The 21,401-nt window shown below is 43.1% G+C and overlaps 1 protein-coding gene across 2 annotated transcripts in view; it reads right to left on the bottom strand.

Moving 5' to 3' along the window:
* Greb1l (GREB1 like retinoic acid receptor coactivator) overlaps positions 1 to 21,401 on the bottom strand; it is a 224,445-nt gene that overhangs the window by 44,122 nt on the left and 158,922 nt on the right. For both annotated transcript variants that reach the window (XM_021235134.2, XM_005065384.4), the window contains 6 exons: positions 20,899 to 21,036; positions 18,781 to 18,966; positions 14,605 to 14,931; positions 13,177 to 13,305; positions 12,477 to 12,611; positions 8,619 to 8,816 (listed from right to left, as the gene is read on the bottom strand). In XM_021235134.2, coding sequence (XP_021090793.1) covers positions 8,619 to 8,816; positions 12,477 to 12,611; positions 13,177 to 13,305; positions 14,605 to 14,931; positions 18,781 to 18,966; positions 20,899 to 21,036 — 1,113 coding nt within the window. The remainder of the gene's footprint in view (positions 1 to 8,618; positions 8,817 to 12,476; positions 12,612 to 13,176; positions 13,306 to 14,604; positions 14,932 to 18,780; positions 18,967 to 20,898; positions 21,037 to 21,401) is intronic.

The following is a 21,401-nucleotide window of genomic DNA, read 5'->3' as shown; positions in this document are numbered from 1 at the left end:
CAAAATTGTTAGGCTTCTACGCCCTTTTAATATGTTCTAGCAATCTTTGGGTCTTATCCCTCTGTTACAACAAAGTATTTCAGGTTTCCCATTTTCGAGCTAGGATAGTGGGACATGGTATGTATCAGCAAAGATCTGGATGACAAATGTGCTCACTGGTGTGTGGTCACCACAGTTTACAAGAGCTTCCTGTGGATAGACACAAAGCACATTTTTTTCCCAAATTCTAAGCTCACTCTTTACTTAAGGCTGTTCTTCCATGTGAGCGTCCTGGTCCTCTATGTTAAAATACTTACCCTTCTGCTGTTTCTATGATATGCACAAAACACTTCTTAAATTATTGCTATTCCCCATCACAAATATACTGATTGCAACTCAACGTTTGTTTGTAACCATATTGTTTTTAAGATATATCACATTGAGAATCAAAATGTATTTGAACTAGGGCTGGAGCGATGTCCCAGTGAATAAGAAGAGTACTGGCTGCTCTCCCACAGGTCCCAAGTTCAATTCCCAGCACCCACATAGAGACTCACAACCATCTATAACTGAAGTCCTATGGGATCCAATGCCCTTTTCTGGTGGTTAGAAGTACACACAGACAAAACACCCATATACATAAAATAAATCTTAAAAAAAGTTTATCTGAACTAGTTTTTTTGTTGTTGTACTGTTATATTATCAATATAATATGTAATTTGGTGAGTTTATTTTTGTCCCTATGAAATTTTGTCTGTTGTTTCTCATTGTTTTCACTAATTAAGAAATACATCACATTACAAATGTACAGTAAGAAAACTGTGTTAAAAAAAGTTTGAACTGGGGCTGGAGAGATGGCTCATCGGTTAAGAGTACTGGCTGCTCTTCCAGAGGACCCAGGTTCAATTCCCAGCACTCACATGGCTGCTCATAACTGTCTATAATTCTAGTTCCAGGGGATCTGACATCTTCACACGAATGCACATAAAAATAAAGTTAAATTTTAAAAAGTTTGAACTAATTTAACTGGTTATGGGGCATATACCTTTGATTACCATCTTGGAAGGCAGATTTCCATAAGTTGGAGGCCAACCTGGTATACATATTAAGTTCTAGGACAGCCAAGGTTACAAAGAGAGACCCAATATCAAAAGATTGTTTGAACTAATTCTTTTTGTTGTATAATTGTATTATCAGTATTATATGTAATATATATATGTGTTTATTTATGTTAATATTCAATTTTGTTCACTTTCATCATTTTAATTATTTTTAAATATGTTAACCACAAAAATGAGACATGAAAGTAGAGGGGAGGATATCTGGGATGAGGAAGTGGACCAGCTGTAGCAGGGGAAAGAGTGGGCAGTAAGGCAGACACAATTAGAGCACAGGTTATAAACATGTGTGTGAAAATCTGATGAAACCTGTCATTTTGTGCAATAAGAAGTGTTAAGTATGTAAGTCGTTCTAAGCATGAAAAGTATAACCCTTTTGTACCTAGCTCTTCTATCTCATAAAGAGAAACATTTTCATTAGTTTCTGTCTTTAGCCTTCATGTTTTGTTTCCCAAAAATAAATGCGGACACTTAGTGTCTGGAAATGGTAACAAGTGCTTACAAATGGCTCTGAGAAAAGCCACCTTTGCTCATCTGTCTTCTTAACTGTTTTTGGCATGAGTGGGAACTTAGGAAGTTGCTACTCACTGAGTTAAAAGGGAAGTATCTAGGAACCACTGTCTTTTCTAAATGGTATTAACCTGATTCTCTGGGAACTGACACCAGGTGGTACCCTAGTCATGGCATCCCTGAAGAAATGAATGACTAAACATCTTGAGTGAGGAATCTTCTTGGACATCCAAGGGTACCAAGAGGCTACAATGGAGGAATGTGTGTGTTCTTTTTTCATTATTGGAGAATGCAGAATCTAGATGTGTTGAAGGAAAACTTGAACATTAACTTAGGGTCCTCTTTGTGAAGGAGAAAAATATTATCTCCCTTGGGCAAGTTCGCTACTGTGTATGGGGCTGCACGGGAAATGAAGCCCAGAACGCATGCTAAATGTTTACAGGCACCACAGATCACACATGGTGACCAGAACACGTGGCCAGTACCATTGGAGATGTTGATAATCAGAGACCTCTTGGATGTTCAGGTGCCAGCGAGGATGACCTGGGACTGTCCCAATGCCCCATTTGCTATTTGGAGAAAATAGTATTTTCTGACATACATCCTTACTCTTAAATTTTTTAACAAGAATTTTCTTTTTTTTAATGTTCCTGATTTTTATTCCTTGCCTTTCCCATCAAAGAGATATCAAACAAAAAACCAATAACAACAACAAACCAAAACAAAAACTTTCAGTTTTACCCATTAATCTGTGGATTAGACAGATTTCTGTTAAGTTCTGGTATACAAAAACAAAACAAAACAAAACAGAAACTAGTTTTTAAAGAGGTAAAACTTGGGCCAGGCAATAGTTCAGGATAGAATTCTCACCTAGTATCCAGGAGGCCTTGAGTTCCATTGTCCCACTTTCCTCCCCATCATATGACACATAAATATTAAGAAAATATTAAATTATTAAAGTATTCTGTGGTGGTGCATGCCTTTAATCCCAGCATTTGGGAGGCAGAGGCAGGCGGATCTCTTGTGAGTTCAAGGCCAGCCTGGTCTACAGAGTGAATTCCAGGCCATCCAGGGCTACACAGAGAAACCCTGTCTCAAAAACCAAAATCTCAGTTTTTAAGATTTATTTCAACTTTTGTCTTAGTCAGGGTTTCTCTTGTTGTGATAAACACCATGACCAAGAGCAACCTGGGAGGAAAGGGTTTATTTCATCACAGTTCCACATCTCAGTCCATCACTGATGGACGTCCTGGGAGGAACCTGGGGGTGGGAACTGGTTTTTTCTTACAGCTTGCTCAGCCTCCTTCCTTATACTATCCAGGACCAGCTGCCCAGGGGCGGCACTGCTCTCAAATGAGCTGGGTCCTCTTACATCAATTATCAATCAAGAAAATATACCACAGGCCGATCTCGTAGGACATTCTCTCAGTTGAGGGATCCTCTTCCCAAATACTCTAGCTGGTGTCATGGTAACAGAAACTAGCCAGCACACAGTTCGTTTACCCTCTGTAGTCTCTTTGTACGGAACAAAAACAAACAAAATCCAAACCGTAAAAGTTGGTTAAAATCCTGCTAGTTGCTTTCAGAGTCCATTGAATTTGTGGTCCTTTTTTGTCTAGGTGGTTTCATCCTGGCTCCCTTCTGTCCTCTCACTGGGGGAGAGTCCTTTAATCTGTGTTTGAGAGACTATGAAAAAACTATGGGGTTGCTTGGGTTGCCAGGGAAATAGCTCTTGGCCTGCACAAGAATAGCATTCTAGGCACAAAACCAGCATTCAGTTCCATGGTCCTGTCTGCCTGATGGGTACACCTGTTGGGCTTGTGTACTGAAGACCTCTCTACTCTTGACCAATGGTAATTTCTAGAATGTGTTTCCAATGACCTAATTTGAGAGGAATTCCAAATCTTATCTATTGCTCTTACCTCTTTCTTCTAAAACACATTTTCACTTAACAAAATCAATTTAAGAAATACTATAAAAATTTGGTTTAGCAAATATTTATGATGTGTTTACCAATGGCTAGATAGACGTGTTCCTTGAATGTTCACTTTGTGGCTGAAGAGAAAGTTCTAGAGGCACCTTCATGGCTAGGGAACCTTAAGGGTACATCTGAGTAGTAAGGGTGGAAGAAAAGCTGGGAAGTTTCTGGAAGCCAAAAATCTAGATTCAGTTAAAGCTGAAAAGCTCAGTGGTCACAGTGGCTTGGTAGCCAGGGAGCAGGGTGCTAAGGGCGGGGGTAAGAGGTGGGGAGCGGGCAGGAGCTCAGTGAAGCTCTCCTGGTTTAGTAGTTGGAAGAGGGAGCTGGGCAGGGTTGTCTGGCCTTTGGGAATGGGAGCAGGATGGGAGCAGGTGAGTAGAGGCAGGGCAGCAGAACTGAGACAGGAGGGAAACCTGTCAATCAGAAGGAAGGCCAGGAGATAGGTGAATAAACGTGTTTCTAGGTGGAGGCAAGACAGTTTTAGTCTGAAGTGTTTTTTCCCTTAGGGATAGAGGAGAAAAGGGTGGCAGGAGCATTGCTAAGAGAGAAGGGGAGACCAGACACCCAAGTTGCAACAGCCAGTGCGGAGAGCGGAGAGAGATCTCATCATTAAACAAAAGGAAACAATTAATTATGGAGATAACTGGAAAAATGGACTCTCCACTCACAGCATCCAACACTTTAATTATGTAGCGAAGGAATTTGTGGTCCCCATCTGGGAACTGTTGAGTGGATGATTCCAGCATCTAGCAGGGACATGGATATGCTGTTTGACGTGTGGCTGCAGAGGAGAAAGGTCCACAAGGAACTGACAGTTCCCAAAGTAGGACACTCTCTGGGTCGCACACCTGGAGAGGAGCAGACACAGTCAGTTCTGTTTGCACGGGGGAATTTCCAGAGTTTGTCTCTTTGTTCTGGGTCAGAGTGGCTTCCTAAGACCTTTGGGAGACTTATACACTTGGGCCAGATAATCTACTCGTAACCAACAGATAGCTCTAGTTTCTTCATTATCGTGAACGTGTGCAAGCTCTGGGTTAGCTTCATTGACCTCATCAGTAAGACACGTCCTCCATCAGTATCACCATACCTGCTTCCAACTAAGAACAGTCACTAGTATTCATCCCACCCACTTTGAACCGAGCGTGGCTAGATCTCAGTGTTCTAAATGACAGAATGTGGACTTTCCTGAGTTGTTACAATTTCAGATTACTGGGCAAATCTGAGAAGGTTGACCCCATTTCTTTTCTCTTTTCACCTTTGGATATCTTTGTATTGTTTTGTCTGCCCTTCCTTCGTTCTCCATACCCTCTTGCCCTAATCAGCATGTGAGTTATGAGACACGTGTTTCACCCCGGTGCTGGGTCGGAGCAACACAATGTGTTCTATTTTTATCTTTCTACTTCCAGTAACAAATAAGCTGCAAGGACAGCCCTTTCTGAGTGTCCTGGGCATTCCTCCTGTCTGCGCCTCTCCCCAGCAGCTGGCTGCTCAGTGTGGTCTTTAGGGAAACAGGCAGCATGGGCAGGAAGAAGACCATGGAGTCAACCCTTCCTCCCCCGATCCTGCCCTCTCTTCCTCCATGATGACGTGAGTTGTGTAGGTGCTTGGTAGAGAGGCATGAATGAGGTTCTAGGCATTCAACAATGGAGGCACGGTTTTCTCTTGAGGGTCTGCCTTCTGTGTCCCCAGGCAAGTTCAGCTCTACATTTTCATGGTGAAATAGGAGGAAACCGAGTCAGATGGTTTCTGGGGAACCTTTTGTTTTCATGGCTATGACAGTTAAGTAGTGTTTTAATGAGTTGTCCATTCTGGACAACTGCTCTTTACACAGCAGCATTTATATGGACTTTCCTGTTAACCAGTTGTGTTACAAAAATGTGAAGGTACTTAAATATGAAGACACATTTTGGAGTATAATAGGAGATACTGTACATTCATTAAGAATGTTCCTTCCAAAAGTGTTTCATGGCCAGGAAACATATGCACACTGACATCAGCAGCAGGAACAGATGCATGCAGGAAGAGGTACAACCCTGGATGGTAGGGAATTTGCCAGCAACCAAGTTTTTATAGTGGTATTCTTGACTGTGGGATGATTACACATGTTTAATTTTGTGGGAATTGAACCCAGAGCCTCAAACATGCTAAGTACATACTAAGTACATATCCTACCACTAAACTATAACCTCAGTCCACAAATATTTACATTTTTCTATTTTGTTACTTTCATTTTCCAAAATAACACCATAGGGCCAGAAAGATGACTCAGAGGGCAAACATGCTTGCTGTCCTGAGTGTGACCCCTGGGCCCCACAGTGGAAACAGAAAACTGACTTCCAAAAGTTGCTCTTTGACTTCTATGTATGTTCTGTGTCATGTTCCAACACACACACACACACACACACACACACACACACACACACACACCGCGATCATGTTTTTCTATAATTAAAAAGGAAAGTTATTTTAAAGTATATAAAAGTGATTGTTACTATAATAATTTTATTTACATTTTAAAAGATCCCCTGTAAGTCTGTAAGAATTTTGACAGACACTGTCTATATGTATAGAATCTATAAGCCACATTTTAGAACACTTTTTTGGGGGGGGGATTGAGACAGGGTTTCTCTGTGTAGCTTTTTTGGAGTCTGTCCTGGAACTTGCTCTGTAAATGAGGTTGGCCTCAAACTCACAGAGATCCCCCTGCCTCTGCTTCCCAAGTGCTTGTATTAAAGGCATGTGCCACTACCTCCCAGCATTAAAACATCCTTATTTATTTATTATGTATACTGTGTTCTGTCTGCATATATACCTGCAGGCCAAAGGAGGGAACCAGATCTTATTATAGATGGTTGTGAAGCCTCCATGTTGTTGCTGGGAATTGAACTCAGGATCTCTGTAAGAGCAACCAGTGCTCTTAACCTCTGAGCCATCTCTCCAGCCATTTTTAGAACTTTGAATTCATTAAATTTTCTGTTTTCAAATGTAATGAAAATAGAATTCTGTAAAGAAATTTTGTGTGCCAAAGCTCAGAGTGAATAATGTCAAAATTGTAATTTGCCTTGAGTTTTGCAAATCTGCCTATAACATGGATCCCCTCACCCCAGATTTATAAGCCTGTCAGATTCTAGTATCTTTCTAAAGAATGACAATCTTAAAATATATGACAAAATCTCCTGAGCCCCAAGTAGAGGGAAGGAAAGGCAGGTCCCTGAGAGTCATTCCCCAAGAAGGCTCTGCAAATGACATTCACTTGGAATAGGTGCTATGATGTGTTTGCTGAAGCATGACTCAGGATATCAGATCACAAACCAAGGGAGGCAGCAAATGCCAAATGGTGTAAGTAAACAGCCTACAGGGGAAGGTACTCCCTCTGGAGGTGTAACAGGACAGTTACTTGGTAGTATGGAGGCCCATTCGTTCCCCAGCGTGGAGGGGAGGGACGAAAACAGTGATCAGAGTTGAGGGAGCCTCTAGAACAGCCATCAAGAAAGGTTTCCCTCCTTTTCCTTATCTCCAAACGGCCATTGTGTAGTTTGGCATTCAGAGAATTAAAGCAAATTGCACTGAGGCCTCTTGAAGCTGTAGACAACACGTCCCATGTGTCAGCCGCAGCCAGGGAGATAGGTGAAAACCTACTGTTAGCCCCTGGAACTCATAAGGGAAGATTTCATATACGGTCATGCTGTTCAAAGTGTTTTCCTTTGACCAATAGCACCCAGAAGCTTGGGCAAAGTACAGTCTGGGGGCTCCCTAGACTACTGGGGGGAAATCTGCATTTTAAAAGATTCCCTGGAAATCTGTATAAAGTTTGACAGACAATCTCTACTGGTGTAGAATCTGCAAGCTACATACACTTTTAGGACTTTGAATTCATTCAATTTTCTGTTTTCAACTATAATGACAATAAAATTCTTTAATGTGGCAAAAAGATTAATTCTCCATCTAAGCTCTGTGTCTTTCCCCCAGGTAAGATAACCAGAAGGAATTTGACACTTAAAATTTTCTTTTTAAACCCGGTTTCTGTCAGGCAGTGGGTGGCACAGACCTTTAATCCCAGCACTCAGAAGGTAGAGGCCAGCATAGTCCACAGAGCAAGTGTCAGGGCTACACGAGAAACTCTGTCTCAAAACACAAAAACAAAAACAAAAAAACCCCAAACCCAACCAACCAACCAACCAACCAAACAAACAAACACCTAATAAAAGCCTAGTTTATAGAAAAGTCAGCATTTTCTTAGCTATCCCAATTTCCTAAATTGTTCGTAGTCTTTTATAACTCAAGTCAAATTTTATTTTCATGAAGAGATATATTTATCTCAGGCTTATAAAATTTTTGCTTTCTGCCATTTCTATGTTCTAGAGGGAAATGCTTCCTTGTTCCTGGAAATAATTTTAACTAGGCTTCTTGTTACTGATGAAGGTGGTGTTTTGGTGTCTGCATTGAAAATGTGCCGGCAACCTGCTGAATGTTTGAAAACTCACACCGAGAAATGAGCTGCCTGGGCACCGGAAGAATTCAAGTGGTATTGACTCAGCGTCCCAAGAGGCTACGCCTCCCTAAACTGTGAATGACCAGATTGCAGTCCAGCGCATGGCATCACAAACTTACAGCATCCGGCAAACACACGCATCAATTTAGCATTGGCCTCCAAGGGCCACAGGTCTGGGAGAAAGCTTACAGATAGATTATACATTCCTTCAACTATTTTTTTATTACTAAAGAATGTTTTAAATGTCTTCTAAAGCCGGGCGTTGGTGGCGCACGCCTTTAATTCCAGCACTCAGGAGGCAGAGGCAGGCAGATCTCTGTGAGTTCGAGGACAGCCTGCTCTACAGAGCCAGTTCCAGGACAGCCTCCAAAACAATACAGAGAAACCCTGTCTCGAAAAACCAATAAGTAAGTAAATAAGTAAGTAAGTAAGTAAGTAAATAAATAAACAAACAAATGCCTTCTAAACATTTGGACTCAGTGAGAGGAAGGGATGAAGGGCTCCAATGCTAGAACTAAACTATAGAAAAGTTCACTCTCACCTGATTGTCGAACTCGTTGGAGAGTTTGCTGGACCAGAACCTCTGATCGTGGGACGATGATGATGAAGTCCACTTTGCTAAAGTGGCCAAGGTCCAGGCTCTGGCTGCCACTGTCCGCGATTGCACACACCTGGGACAAGAGTCTTCTGGCAACTGTGAGCTGTGGTTGATAAATTTGGAAGGTTTCGTTATCTACATCTAAAATTAAAAAAAGTTATAAGAACAATATTAATTCAGTTCTTTGACAGGCATTATGAATCCATACGGAGACATAAAACACAAGGGAAAAGCAATGTCTCATGATCAAGAATTCTCACTTGCTATTCTCATTTAATATGGAGTTTTATGGATTTGCCTATTTCCACCCTAAAACCTGATTGAGAAGATATACTAGAGAATTGGATATGGCAGTTTTACAAGTGCATTACTTAAAAACTGGTGGATTATCTTACAATTCTTTTCCTAATAGTGGAGACAGATCATACCGTCACAGCTGGACTAGGACTCAGCTGCAGAAAGGCAATATTCAGTTCTCTAAGACTCTCAGCACTGCCGAGTGCTCAAGCCCAGGCCCTGTCTAGGGAGGGAGGCAATGCTGTAGCTCTAATACTGTGGGATTCCTTTAAGTTTCTCTGGGTGGTACCAAAGTAACCATTTCTTCTTCAGCAAGTCAGCTGCAACACTGAAATCTCCCCTCTCTGACTAGACAACATGGACCAGAGACACATCCTTCACCTTTCTTCCTATTTGGCTTGGCTTTGCCAGCACTTGTGACCTGGCAGGCCTAGGAGGTGAAGTCACGGCCAGTGCTGACGCCAGGACTATCCAGAGACAGGCCTTGTGACACAGCCAGCTGGCCTCTCAATGGGTGATGTGCCGCACTTTCCAGATACTCTATGAATGTCAGTATTACTACAAGTTCTTACCAAGACATCAGCCCTCCCCACAGACAATACAAGGTCCAAGAGTAAATGAGCAAACTGCCAGGGCGGGCAACTGCCACGCCTTCTTGGAAGGGTTGCTTTGTATCAGGGACACGGGCTGGCAGTTTGAAACAAACCACAAGGCCCTAATTAACCAGTGCTAATTAAAGTTGTATAAAGCCAACTGAGGTGTAGCTGAGGTAGCCAGTACTCATAATACCCTAGCTCCACTGGACACTGACTGAGGTGGAGCCTGATACAGAGGTATCCTTGTCGACAGAGCTTAATGCTGTAAGTCTCAACAGTAGAGCTGGGTGAACAGCTCAGAGGTAGGGGCACACCTCCAGGTATGTGGGGCCTTGAGTTTGATTCCCAGCACCAGGAAAGAAAAGGCAATACTAGCACCAATAGTTTTTAAATTATGCATATGAGTATTTTGTCTGCATGTCTGTCTGTGTACTATGTGTATACCCAGTGCCCAAAGAGGCCAGAAGAGCACACTGGACCTCCTGGAACTGGTGCTATAGATGTCTGTCAGTGGACATGTGGATGCTGGGAACTGAACTGGGTCCTCTGGAAGAGCATTCAGTGCTTTTAACCACTGGGCCATCTATCTAGCGTGCATGAATATATACATATGTTTACCCACAAAGACTTCCAATGAAGGGGCTGAAGAGATGACTCAGTGGTTAAGAGCAAACATTGTCCTTGCAAAGAACCAGAGTTTGGTTTCCAGCACCCATGTCTCACAACCTTGGGTGATCTAATACCCTCTTCTGATCCCTGTGGACGCCTGAACACGCCTGGTTTACATTCACACAAACACATACATACACATAAGTAGAACTGAAAAAAAGTACTAATGAAACACACCTGTCTTCCAACATAAATAGGTTACTTGTTCCTTAGTTCACAGGCTGGCCGGCTGACTGGCTGGCTGGGAACCAAATGTATATAGAGATTTGTATGTATAATTTAAGTCAGCAAACTCTGAAGTTTGATGAAATACAAGACAACATTTATCCAAGGACCATTTCTTTATAAAAATTATTTTAAGTTTTAGTGTGCGTGCATGTGTTTGTAGGTGTGCATGTGTCCATATGCCATAACATACATGCAGAAATTGTAGGGTGCCTGCAGGACTTGGTTTCCTCATTCTACCATGTAAGCCCTGGGTTTTGAACTCAGGTCATCAGGCTTGGTGATAATTACCTGTACCTATGGAGCCATCTTTCTGGCTTCAAACAATTCTTTTTAATTGATTAACTAATTTTGAGACAGGGTCTCACTATGTAGCCCTGGCTGACCTAGAACTCAATATGCAGACCAGAGTGGCCTTGAACTCACAGAGGTCCACCCATCTCTGCCTCCCGAGTGCTGGGATTAAAGGCATGTACCATCATGCCTGGCTGACATTTCTTTTTAAAATAAAAAAATTTTAAAATGTGTATAGTGTTTTGGTTGCATGTACGTGCCTGGTTCCCTCAGAGGCCAGAGGAGTGTTGGATCCCCTGGGAGTGGAGTTACAGATCGTTATGAGCTGTCGTGCGGGTGCTGGAATGAAACCTTGGTCCTCTGCAAGGCAGTCAGTGCTCTCAACTGCTTGGCCATTTCTCTAGTCACTTAGCGCAACATTTCTTAAACAGTGAACCAAGGCTGTACTTGGAGATTTATATGCATTCTGGGAATTAAGAATAATTAGTTTATTATTATTACATATGCACGCATAATATATATGGCGTGCGGGAGTATATGTGTGGAGGTCAAAGGAGTTGGTTCTCTTCTTCCACTTTTACATGGGTTCTGGGACTCTAAATCAGGCCACTTGCCTGGGCTACAAGCAACCTGTACCTGCGGAGCAAATTCTAAACTTATTAACAATTCAAAACAGTTACTATAAATCCACTTTAGATTTGCTGAATGATTGCTGTATTACAAAATACTGCTCAGAAGCCAAGATACTTGGTGGCCCATATTCATATTTGCTTTTACAGGAAGGTGAAGCCAAGGCCTGCTTCGACCTTCGTTGCCTGAGTGATCCTCTATATAAGTGATGCATTCCTAGGCAGAGGAGGCCAGATGGCCATCATTAGCAGCTTATGGGGCAGGGGGTAATGTTTCCTTTCTGTTTGTTTTCCTATTCTGTCTTATGATATCCCTATAATGAGTGAACTGGGGAAGGAATCTTTAATACCAAGGCACACAATCTAATAATCTGTTTCCTCCTCCCCGGCCAGCCACTGCCTACCACTGGGGCCCCTGACTCCTGCAGCACAGATGATATGAGGTGACATTGTTCTGTCTGCCTGGAAGGGACAAGTCAGGGACTCAGGGAAAAGTGAGTCAGTTCTGCATAACCTGCAGCCTACATGTTTCATGAAGCTATTTGAGGCCCCCAGCAAGCATGACAATTCTCTGGGTAAGAACAGGAAAAAACTCTGAGGATCCAGCCAAGTGTACAGACACATGCCTGTAATCCCAGAGTTTTGGAGATAGACGTTAGAAGGTTAAGACTAGACTCAGCTACATAATGAGTTCTAGGCTAGCCTTGTCTACAGAGTGAGTTCCAGGACAGCCAGGACTACATGGAGAAACCTTGTCTTGAAAACCCAAAAGAAATAAAGCCAGAAAAGACACACACACACATAAAAAATAAATTAATTAAAATTAAAAAAGAGGAACTCCCTGAGGCAAGAAGATACCAAATTTAATGCCAGACAGTGCAGATGAACAGGAACCTGTCAGGAAAAAGACTCCAAGGAGAAGACCACACAGCAAAGTCTGGACTCAGTTTACCACCCAGGACAATGAAAACCCTTTTGTAACCTATGGTTTGGGGACTCCTCAAAACCCTGAGTTGTTTTGTGCTTTGTTTTAGCTTCTACAGTATCTGTCCCAAGGACTGATTCCTTCCTTCAGCCTCAGGCCACATTACCCAGGTTTTGTGTGGGGATCATAGCAGCAGCCTCCTGAGGTGACACACACTCATTAAGGTCACCGTTAAAAGGGGTGACCACACTGTCTCCTCTTCTTTGTTGTATTTTTTCTAGCAGCTTGTCCAGGTCGTCACCTATGTCAAAATACAGTGGATTTAAGAAGGTTATAATAAGCAATGTGCCTGAGTGATTCTTATCAGTATCAGATGAGACAGGTGGGCTGGGTTCTCATCCAGATTTGTAAGCTGGCCTGCAATTATGTCAGAATTCCTACCTGGCCATCTCTCTGGCCATCTGTAGTAAGAGCTATTCTCAGTGGCATCCACCCTGTGGGTACATGCTTACAAACAGCATACTTTCAGCACGGCTCTCTTTTGGCTTGAATCATGTACAAAAACAGGCAGAATGGACCGGCTTTGTTTCTATCTGACATATGAGAAATCTCAGGTCCAGGGAGAGACAGAGAAAACAGCCTGAGGTCACGTAGTCACAGCTGAGCTGAGGCTGTACTCCCTGTCCTTCCTCTGGACCTCACATGGCTTCCTGTGGTGTTAGTCACCATGAGTAAGGATAAGCCACTCCAAAGGAGAGCTCAGCCAGCAAGCTTAAGCCCCACCTTCATCCCCGACAGGCTAAGAATTAAATTCAGACAATCACGCAACGAGGGCTGGCAGGGTGGCCCATCTTAAAACCACTTACCTAATGAGGTGGTTTTGAAATGCGATGCCAGGAAACTGACCTTTCCTGTGATGAGCTCATAACTAATTTCTTTCAAAAACTCACTTGTGGTAAGCATGCTTTCTGCCAGAGCCCGGGACTGACGCTGCCCTGAAGGACAAGAGAGTAGGGTGATGACCCATGGCTGGAGCGCATGCTTGCTGCAACATTAGCTGATAAACACAGAAATGACAGAAGCCTATAACTACAGGGACTTGATTAAGAAGGCCATGGAATGTCGAAAGATCTATTGGAAACATCAATTTGAAGATTGTAATTGAAAAAAATGTATACATGCATATATGTAAAGGCCAGAGAAGTCCATGGAAAACACAACAGTGTGTTTACATGGTTGTTGTGTGTAGTTATCTTAAAAACAAACTTTTTTTTTTTTGGTTTTTACAAGACAGGGTTTCTCTGTATTGTTTCGGAGGCTGTCAGTCCAGCCCGGCCTCGAACTCACAGAGATCCGCCTGCCTCTGCCTCCCGAGTGCTGGGATTAAAGGCGTGCGTCACCACCGCCCAGCTTTAAAAACTTATGCGGAACTATTTTTAGAATTAAACATACGAATGATCACACAGCCAGGAAACACAGAAGCATGCATGGGTGGAGAGTTTGGTCAGGGCATGTTTGTGAGTGTGGATGGGATTTGATCTTTTTGTTAGAAAGTAGTGGGAACCATCCAGTGAAGACAGGAGAAATGACAGTCCGAGTGCTGATGGTTCTGAGAGATGGCACCTGGCAGAGTCAGCACAGAGCACATTTTGTCATTTCTCTATTTTCTTATGGGCTGTTGTAGAGTAGGCTCTTCAGTGTGGAGAGTTCTTGGCAAATGGGACTGGCTGGCACAGGCACTTGCAAAGCCTTTACAATTTAGTGTGTGTGTGTGTGTGTGTGTGTGTGTGTGAGAGAGAGAGAGAGAGAGAGAGAGAGAGAGAGAGAGAGAGAGAGATGTGCCACAAATGCATTGTAGGATCCTGAAAATCAGAATAGGGTGTTGGATCCCACAGAACTGGAGTTACAGACAGCTGTGCGCTGTCATGTGGGTGCTGGGAATTAAACCCAGGTCCTCTCTGCAAGAGCAGCCAGTGCTTTTAACTTTGGAGCCATCTGTCCAGCCCCAACACTCGCAAAACCTTTGAAGGACAGAAGTTACATGAGATGAGGGAAACTGTTTCAAGAGTTAGCTTTAAAAGAATGTTTGCAGAACCAGGTGCCCACACTGAGGCTTTAACAATTCATCTGAGAAAGACAGGGAAATTAAAATTGGGAGGAGAAACCCAAGCCACAGCCATTAGCCAGAGACTAATCAGGTGGATGCTGGAAACACCCAGTGGCTACTTTTCAAATGCACACAACAGAACGAATGCATTTAACAAGCGACAAGACTGAGTCCCAACCGTACTTACCTAATACCACCACACAAAATTCATTCCCTCTGATTTTCGATGCACAGATTGCTACAACATAATCCGGCAGCCTCTGATAGTGTTTGATTTCACTGAGGAGCCTCAGTGTCTCTGAAATGCCCTCTGCCAGAGAGTTTTGGGTCACAATGACATGAACCGTGTCTTGAGACACGCTGGCAGCTAACCTAGCGAGCCAGGGGAGCTGTCCCGGTGACACGGGTGCACACGGAGCACCCATCTGCAGGACCCGTTCTCTCACAGTGAATTCTTGCATAGCTTTCAGTATGATTTGCTCAAATTCTTCCCTGAGAGGTATCTGGTCATGACCTATATCAAGGAGAATTACAACCAGAATTTAGATGATCAGAGAAGAGAGAAAACACACAGCACCTAGCATCCAAAATCTCCTCTAACCCACCACACTCCAATCAGCAAGTTTGTGCCTTTATCTCACAGTGGTCCCAAGTCACAGCTCCTGCCAACCACCTACAAATGGGAAATTCCCTCTTCACCTGTCTCTGGCCTCAATTTCTAAACCTCAGGCTCTGTTCTCCTATATTTTTATGGATGCTCTCTTTCAAGGAAGATATGATAAGGGGCAAGACCAATTCTGTTGCATGTCCTGGGAGGTGATCACTTCCCAACCTCACCATGAGATTCTGCTAATGACTAAGAAAATGAGCCAACACACTGGTGTATAATCAATTTTCGTTTTATGCAGATACTTTAAAAATCCTTTAATGTGCTGTCCTCACCTAATTTTGACATTCTCCACAGGACAATTAAGTATTTTTCCCAATCTCCATGTTACGCAGCCTCCAACTTTCCCCTGTCCTCTAGATTGCTGAATATGACATCTGGCCTCTTTCTCCTGACATAATTGAGCTAAGCTTACACTGATGACCTGTGACCCTGGAATTAGAGGGTTTTGTTTCTTATTGTCATTAGAAACTTAACCAGTCTTCAGAACAAAATCAGCCAGCATCCAAGTGGTGCAAAGTAACTAATATTTCTACCCTTATTTTAAATTAAAACCTAGGGGACTTGTTGACTTGTTCTGCCGGTTTTTCCCTGCGTGAATCTGAGACTTGAGACTCAAGGGCTCCTGTCAGCTGGAACAGACCTTTCAGTATCTCTGATCTGAGGCTCAGTCCTGGCTTTAACCCCAGGCTACAGCACAGAGGTAAGGGTAGGGGACCTCTGTCTGGAAGGCAACTCCAAGAGTCAGAAACTATCCTCCCTCTGATGGCAGTAAGAAAATCGGGGCTTTAATTATTATTTTTTAAAAGACAGGTGGGATAATACAATATATATCATTAAAGATAGAACACATTCCAACAAATAAGTAAATTATATTGGAGAAGCAAGGGCTGGTTGAGGGCTAGGGAGAATGGAACCTCATAGACAGGTGCTTGTTTTCTGTACACAGAAACAAGAAAGCCCTGTTGCTTACATTAAGTTTGTTTCTGGAGCTAGAGGGATTATAGCCTGGCACTTTCTATAACCTGGCAGATGTGTGAGGCTCTGGGTTGGATCCCCAGGACTCTACCCACCCAGCCTAAAACATGGGTTTCTCATATCCTTGCCACCCCTATCCCTTGCTAGGTAGTAGTGAGTGGTTGGATTTGCTTTTAAATCAGTTGGGAGTCACTCGACCTCTGATCCTCACTCAGCTTCAAAAAATTAGCATCATGGTTTGTATTCCCCATTCATGCTGTGTAGCGAGTGCAAACTAGCTTAATTCGTACAATGAAATGAAGGTAAAGTGGTCGTTTCTTTTATAACTTTCTTCTGCTGGAGCACATGATAAAGGAAATGCAGGAGGCCCTGTCTCCATTTCCCAGTGTCTTTCACTGAAAACCTGAAATGTTCAGTGGCCCAGTTCATAGTTGTGAGAGACCCAGGACAGACCAGGAGCCAGCAACACGTTCTCTTGGACACGCAATGAATCCATGCAAAGGCATTTGGGAAAATAAAGTGGTATAGCATGTTCCCAGAATTCTTTGTAATCTTAAAATTTTGATTGAATCACTGTTAAAAGCAAAGGGGGGGGGTATCAGTGAGGAGGCCTAGGGAATCTATTGAGCCTTGGGCAGCAGATCAGTACCCATCCCAAGTATACACACGGACTTTGGACTCCCATAGAACATTGTGAGGTGCACTCTCACCCTGAACTCTTGGGGAAGGGTTTAGGCCCTGCCCTATATGAAATGACAGACTATGCACACCCCCATGGAGGGCCTCACCCTCCCTGGGGAAATGAGGGGATAATGGGGGGGGGTTGGGGGGAGGGCACGGGAGGAGGGGAGGGAATGGGAGAGGGACCTGGAGCTGACTTGTGAAGCAACCTCATTTCTTATCTAAATTTAAACTGGAAAATAAAATTAAAAAAAAAAAGCAAAGTGGGGGGGTGCGTGCACTCAGGTTAGAACCACACACGATTCCCATTCCACTACCACTCCCAGTCCTGACTGGATTCTAGGATTCTTTTCCCCACTTCTCCCCAGCTCTGTGACGGTAATTTTCCCTCTGAGAGCTATCTCCTGGGACATCAGCTCTGATGGCTTTCCAGATGGAGCCACCACAATAGGAAGGAACATGTTTCCAGCAGGCCTGGAGCCCACCTGGATTCGATGGTTCCATTATCTACTTCAAAAGGTTTGCAGCTTGTGAAGTAACAGAAAAACGTTGTAAGGGACTGCCATAGAAAGGCCCTTTCTTTCTGAAGAATATTGCTTTTCTTTTTCCCTGTCAGTGCTCAGAGAAAGAAGTATTAAAGTTGTCATTTTAGAAGTTTGTATGACTTTTTAAAATGTCTATAATCTATGCCTATGTCAAAATATTCTTGTTGCTTCTCAAACCTAGAGGGACAGAACAATTTTTTTTCATGCATACCAGAACAGCTTATTGGGAGACAGAGAAGTCCAAATTCACAAATCTAGGTGAAAAAAAGGAAGGAAGGAAGGAAGGAAAGAAGGAAAAAAGGAAGTAGGGAGGGAGGGTAGGAGGGAGGGAGAGAGGGAGGGAGGGGAGGCAGGAATGGGTGAGCTATTTATACTATATACCAACAGACCTAACGACTGGAAGTAAAATTCTGCAGATAATTGACCCTGAAGAGCAAAATAGGAGTTTAATTAAATCAGAAATCTCTAAGTTAAGAGGTTTTTAATAACTTGAAAGAAGATTTTTTTTTCATTTAATTAAGTAGGACCCTGGTTTTCTTGGAAGGTTATTAGCATTGAAAAGAAAAGACAGACGGACTGGCCTGCTTGCCTTCCTGAGAGCACACCCTGACACTGTTTGCACTGCTTTCGGGAGCATCTGGGTGTGTTTCCAGGCCTAGAAGACAGTCCACAGTCCAAAGTGTGGAGATTTAAGTTTACGAGGTGATTTTATAACAAGTACAGTTTAAGTTACAGATTTATTATGAAAGTGGGTTCCACTGAAAAATGTGGCTTAAAAAAAACCCTGTTAGGGCAGAGCTCACATAGGGTGGAGCCCATATCAAGGAGTCTCCTAGGAAATTAAATGTCCTTGCTAGTGTTGCTACACTGGAAGGCTGTCTGGTTTGCTGAAACTTTTGCTTAAAAAAAAAATCGTATCTCAGTATTTTTGTGGTTTCTTAACACCATAGAACTTTGTAACATAAAAAAAAACCCTCATGAGCACAAACAAAAAAAAGTATATGAAAATTTGCACCTCAAACATTTTCCCAAACAAATCAATGGTGTGAATCCCAGAGAGAATGTGTAATTAGGCTGTATATTTGATGACTCACTGCAGTTTGCAAAATAAAGGACATTTCAATGTAAATGTTGCTGAGCCACCACACTGTTGTCAGGACACCTGCCAGTACTCACTGTAGGTTCAGAGGAAGTGAAGGGTTCATGACCTTTGTGTCCCTCTTTCCCTAAGGCCTTCCTTCCCACATGGGCTAGGGCATCATGAACCTGTGCACTAGAGGGAGCAATCTGCCTCTTTTATGACAAGCGTGGCGGAAAGGGAAAAAGCAAAGCTGTGGAGAGGAAGGCAAAAAGTCTGAAGACTGGGTAGAAGGAGAAACTTAGAAAGAACATATGAGCCGGGCAGGCAGAAGAATAGAACGAGTACACAGCACACTCAAATAATTAAAAAATATAAATTAAAAGGCTCCTAGCCCTCTGGAGAGCAACTTACCTAACCGCACAAGATACTGTATAGTCAGAAGGATCATATTTTCCACACTCAGGGGTTGGGTGCTAGTCAACCCTAATTGCTCCAGATCTTTGTTTTCCAACTGTGGAATCTTGTAGCAATTCACCAGCAGAGGACTCACAACAATGTCACCAACATTTCCATAGAAATAGGGTAAAGTTCCGTAGCCTGCCCCCAAAGAAACAAGTCAGTAAGCACTTCTGAATTCCAGTCAGGCACACCACCTCAGCGACATGCTCAGAAACCCTGTGCCCTGTTAGACAGCCACCGTCAGGAATTCACCTGCATGTTACATGTTCTACAGAAGCTGAGGGGGGCCACTCCAGTTATATCACGTTTCCCACAGGAGGGCTTCTGTGAACACTATAGTTGTGTCACAGAGGATCGATGCGGTGATAAATAGTTCCTGATCAACTTTCTTTTCAGATGAGAAAGCGGACTATAACATTTCAGTTTCCCGGGGGCTGGAGAGATGGCTCAGAGGTTAAGAGCACTGACTGCTCTTCCAGAGGTCTTGAGTTCAATTCCCAGCAACCACATGGTGGCTGACAACCATCTACAATTCAGTTTGGTGTATATGTAATAAATAAAAAAAATCTTAAAAAAAAAACAAAAAAACATTTCAGTTTCCCAGTGTTCTGGGAGGTGGGGGGAGTTAAGCTAACTAGTAACAATATTCTACTAACTAGTAGCAAGTGCTTAGAGATTTCCTACTCGTTTTACCATATTAGTGTGTTTTGGGTTTTTTCCTTCAGATTTTTATGTGCGTGAGTATTTGCCTGCATATGTGTCTGTGCACTGTGTGTGTATCTGGTGTCCACAGAGTTCAGAAAAAGGTGTTGGATCTCCTGAAACTGAAGCTAAGGGTAGTTATGAGCCATCACATGGGAGCTAGGAACTGACCCTTGGTTCTCTGCAAGAGCAGCAAGTGTTCTCAACAACTCACCCATCACTTCAGTTCCATATTGATATTTTTGTTAGTTTTTCTGAAAGCCAGGGGATGCTTTAGAAATACATTGAAAAGGTACCCTGCTTTGGTGGTGCAGTAAAGAGAACTATCCCTTTCTGTGACACTTTCCTTTGAGACAGGGTCCCACTAAGTAGCTCTGGATAGACCTCAATATGTAGACCAGGTTAGCCTTGAACTCACAGAGATCTCCTATGCTGGGACTAAGGGCATGTGCCACCATACTTGGCCTCTGTGAGACTTTCTGAAAGTCACATGTCAAAAGAACGAAGGGCCCCCACATTCCTCCTCATCCTAAGACTTAGCTGCTTTATGCTGATGTTAAGATCTCTCTGAGCCACGTGGAATCTAAATCACTGGGATTCCCCCAACATCTCCAGACCCAAGATCAGTGGACAAAGTGACCTGATAAAGCTTGAAGTGAAAACACCCAAGTCAACAGAGTCAGGCCACCACAGGAGCAGATAATGACTAATGTTAACACACCCTGCCTTCAGATATGGGTATGAAAGGTACTCAATTAAGAGCTGGAATCCTAGAATTTAGACACCTAAGCAACTTTTGCTTTCACTGGCATTCAGCAGCCGGGGAGGGGAGGATTGGCTCTACAAAGATGCTGGCTCATAGAGACCAATGCCCCAGGGGTGCCTGGTTCGTTGGGGAGACCTGTGGGTTGGCTTAGCTTGTCTTTTTTGCTCTGGGGTTTGGCTTCCTATGGCTGGACTGTCTGCTTCCTCAGCCTGACCACTTTGAGCAGGCTTCGGTACACAGCTTGAATCTCAGGGTCTGAAGGATTTCTAAGATCCTTCCAGACGGAGGTAAACCCTGTCTCCCAAGACGTCTCGAAGCTCTTGGCTGTGAGCCTCTGACAGCTCTCCTATTCCAGTGTGTCATGATGTTATCCTAGTGTGTGGTAACTGTTGTTTCCTGAATCCCCCACTGGAGAGATTCCTTGGGGTTCAGAGTGTTACTCTCAGCTTCAAACCATGTGCTTAATACTGCATGAAGGGACTGGCAATGGAAGCTGATACAATCAATAAGGACAAATATATAGACTCATGAGTGTGAGAACGAGCCCACAGACCAGGGGCTGGAGACACAGGAGTCTAGACGATGGAATTCCTCTACCTTACCTATCAGGATCACTGGTCTGACTCCTGAGTTACTCAGCAGGTTTTCAGGAACAATCACCGTTTCCCCTGCAGGGACAGGCCGAGGCTGGAGAATTCCAGTTAAGGGGGTCTGTGGAACTGGGGTAGATAAGAGGGGCTCTGGAAAGAAAAAAAGTTGTTAGACAAGAAAGATTAGACATGGGCTAACTGAAAAACTTCAGGAAAACTGCAGTTTTCATACTTTAGAAGTCTAATAGTTTACTGTGTGTGGTTTCTTTTTCATTAATATATGCATTGAAGAAAACTAGAAGAAAAACAGAGGTAAGAATCAAATCAACCACAATCATTTCACTGTGGATAATGACCACTGATGATCTGGTGGCATCTTCTAAGCCATCTTATGGACTTAGCTTTGTGTTTCATAGTTACCATGCCCTAGTAACCAAAATGTGGTTTTCTATTACATAAAATGGAAAACAGAAACACCATTAATCATTTCTACCTGGAATCACCTGTGATAAATA

Source organism: Mesocricetus auratus, unplaced genomic scaffold (assembly GCF_017639785.1).
Source record: "Mesocricetus auratus isolate SY011 unplaced genomic scaffold, BCM_Maur_2.0 Super-Scaffold_100015, whole genome shotgun sequence".
Classification (NCBI taxonomy): Eukaryota; Metazoa; Chordata; class Mammalia; order Rodentia; family Cricetidae; genus Mesocricetus; species Mesocricetus auratus.
This window is presented reverse-complemented; position numbering and strand designations above follow the sequence as displayed.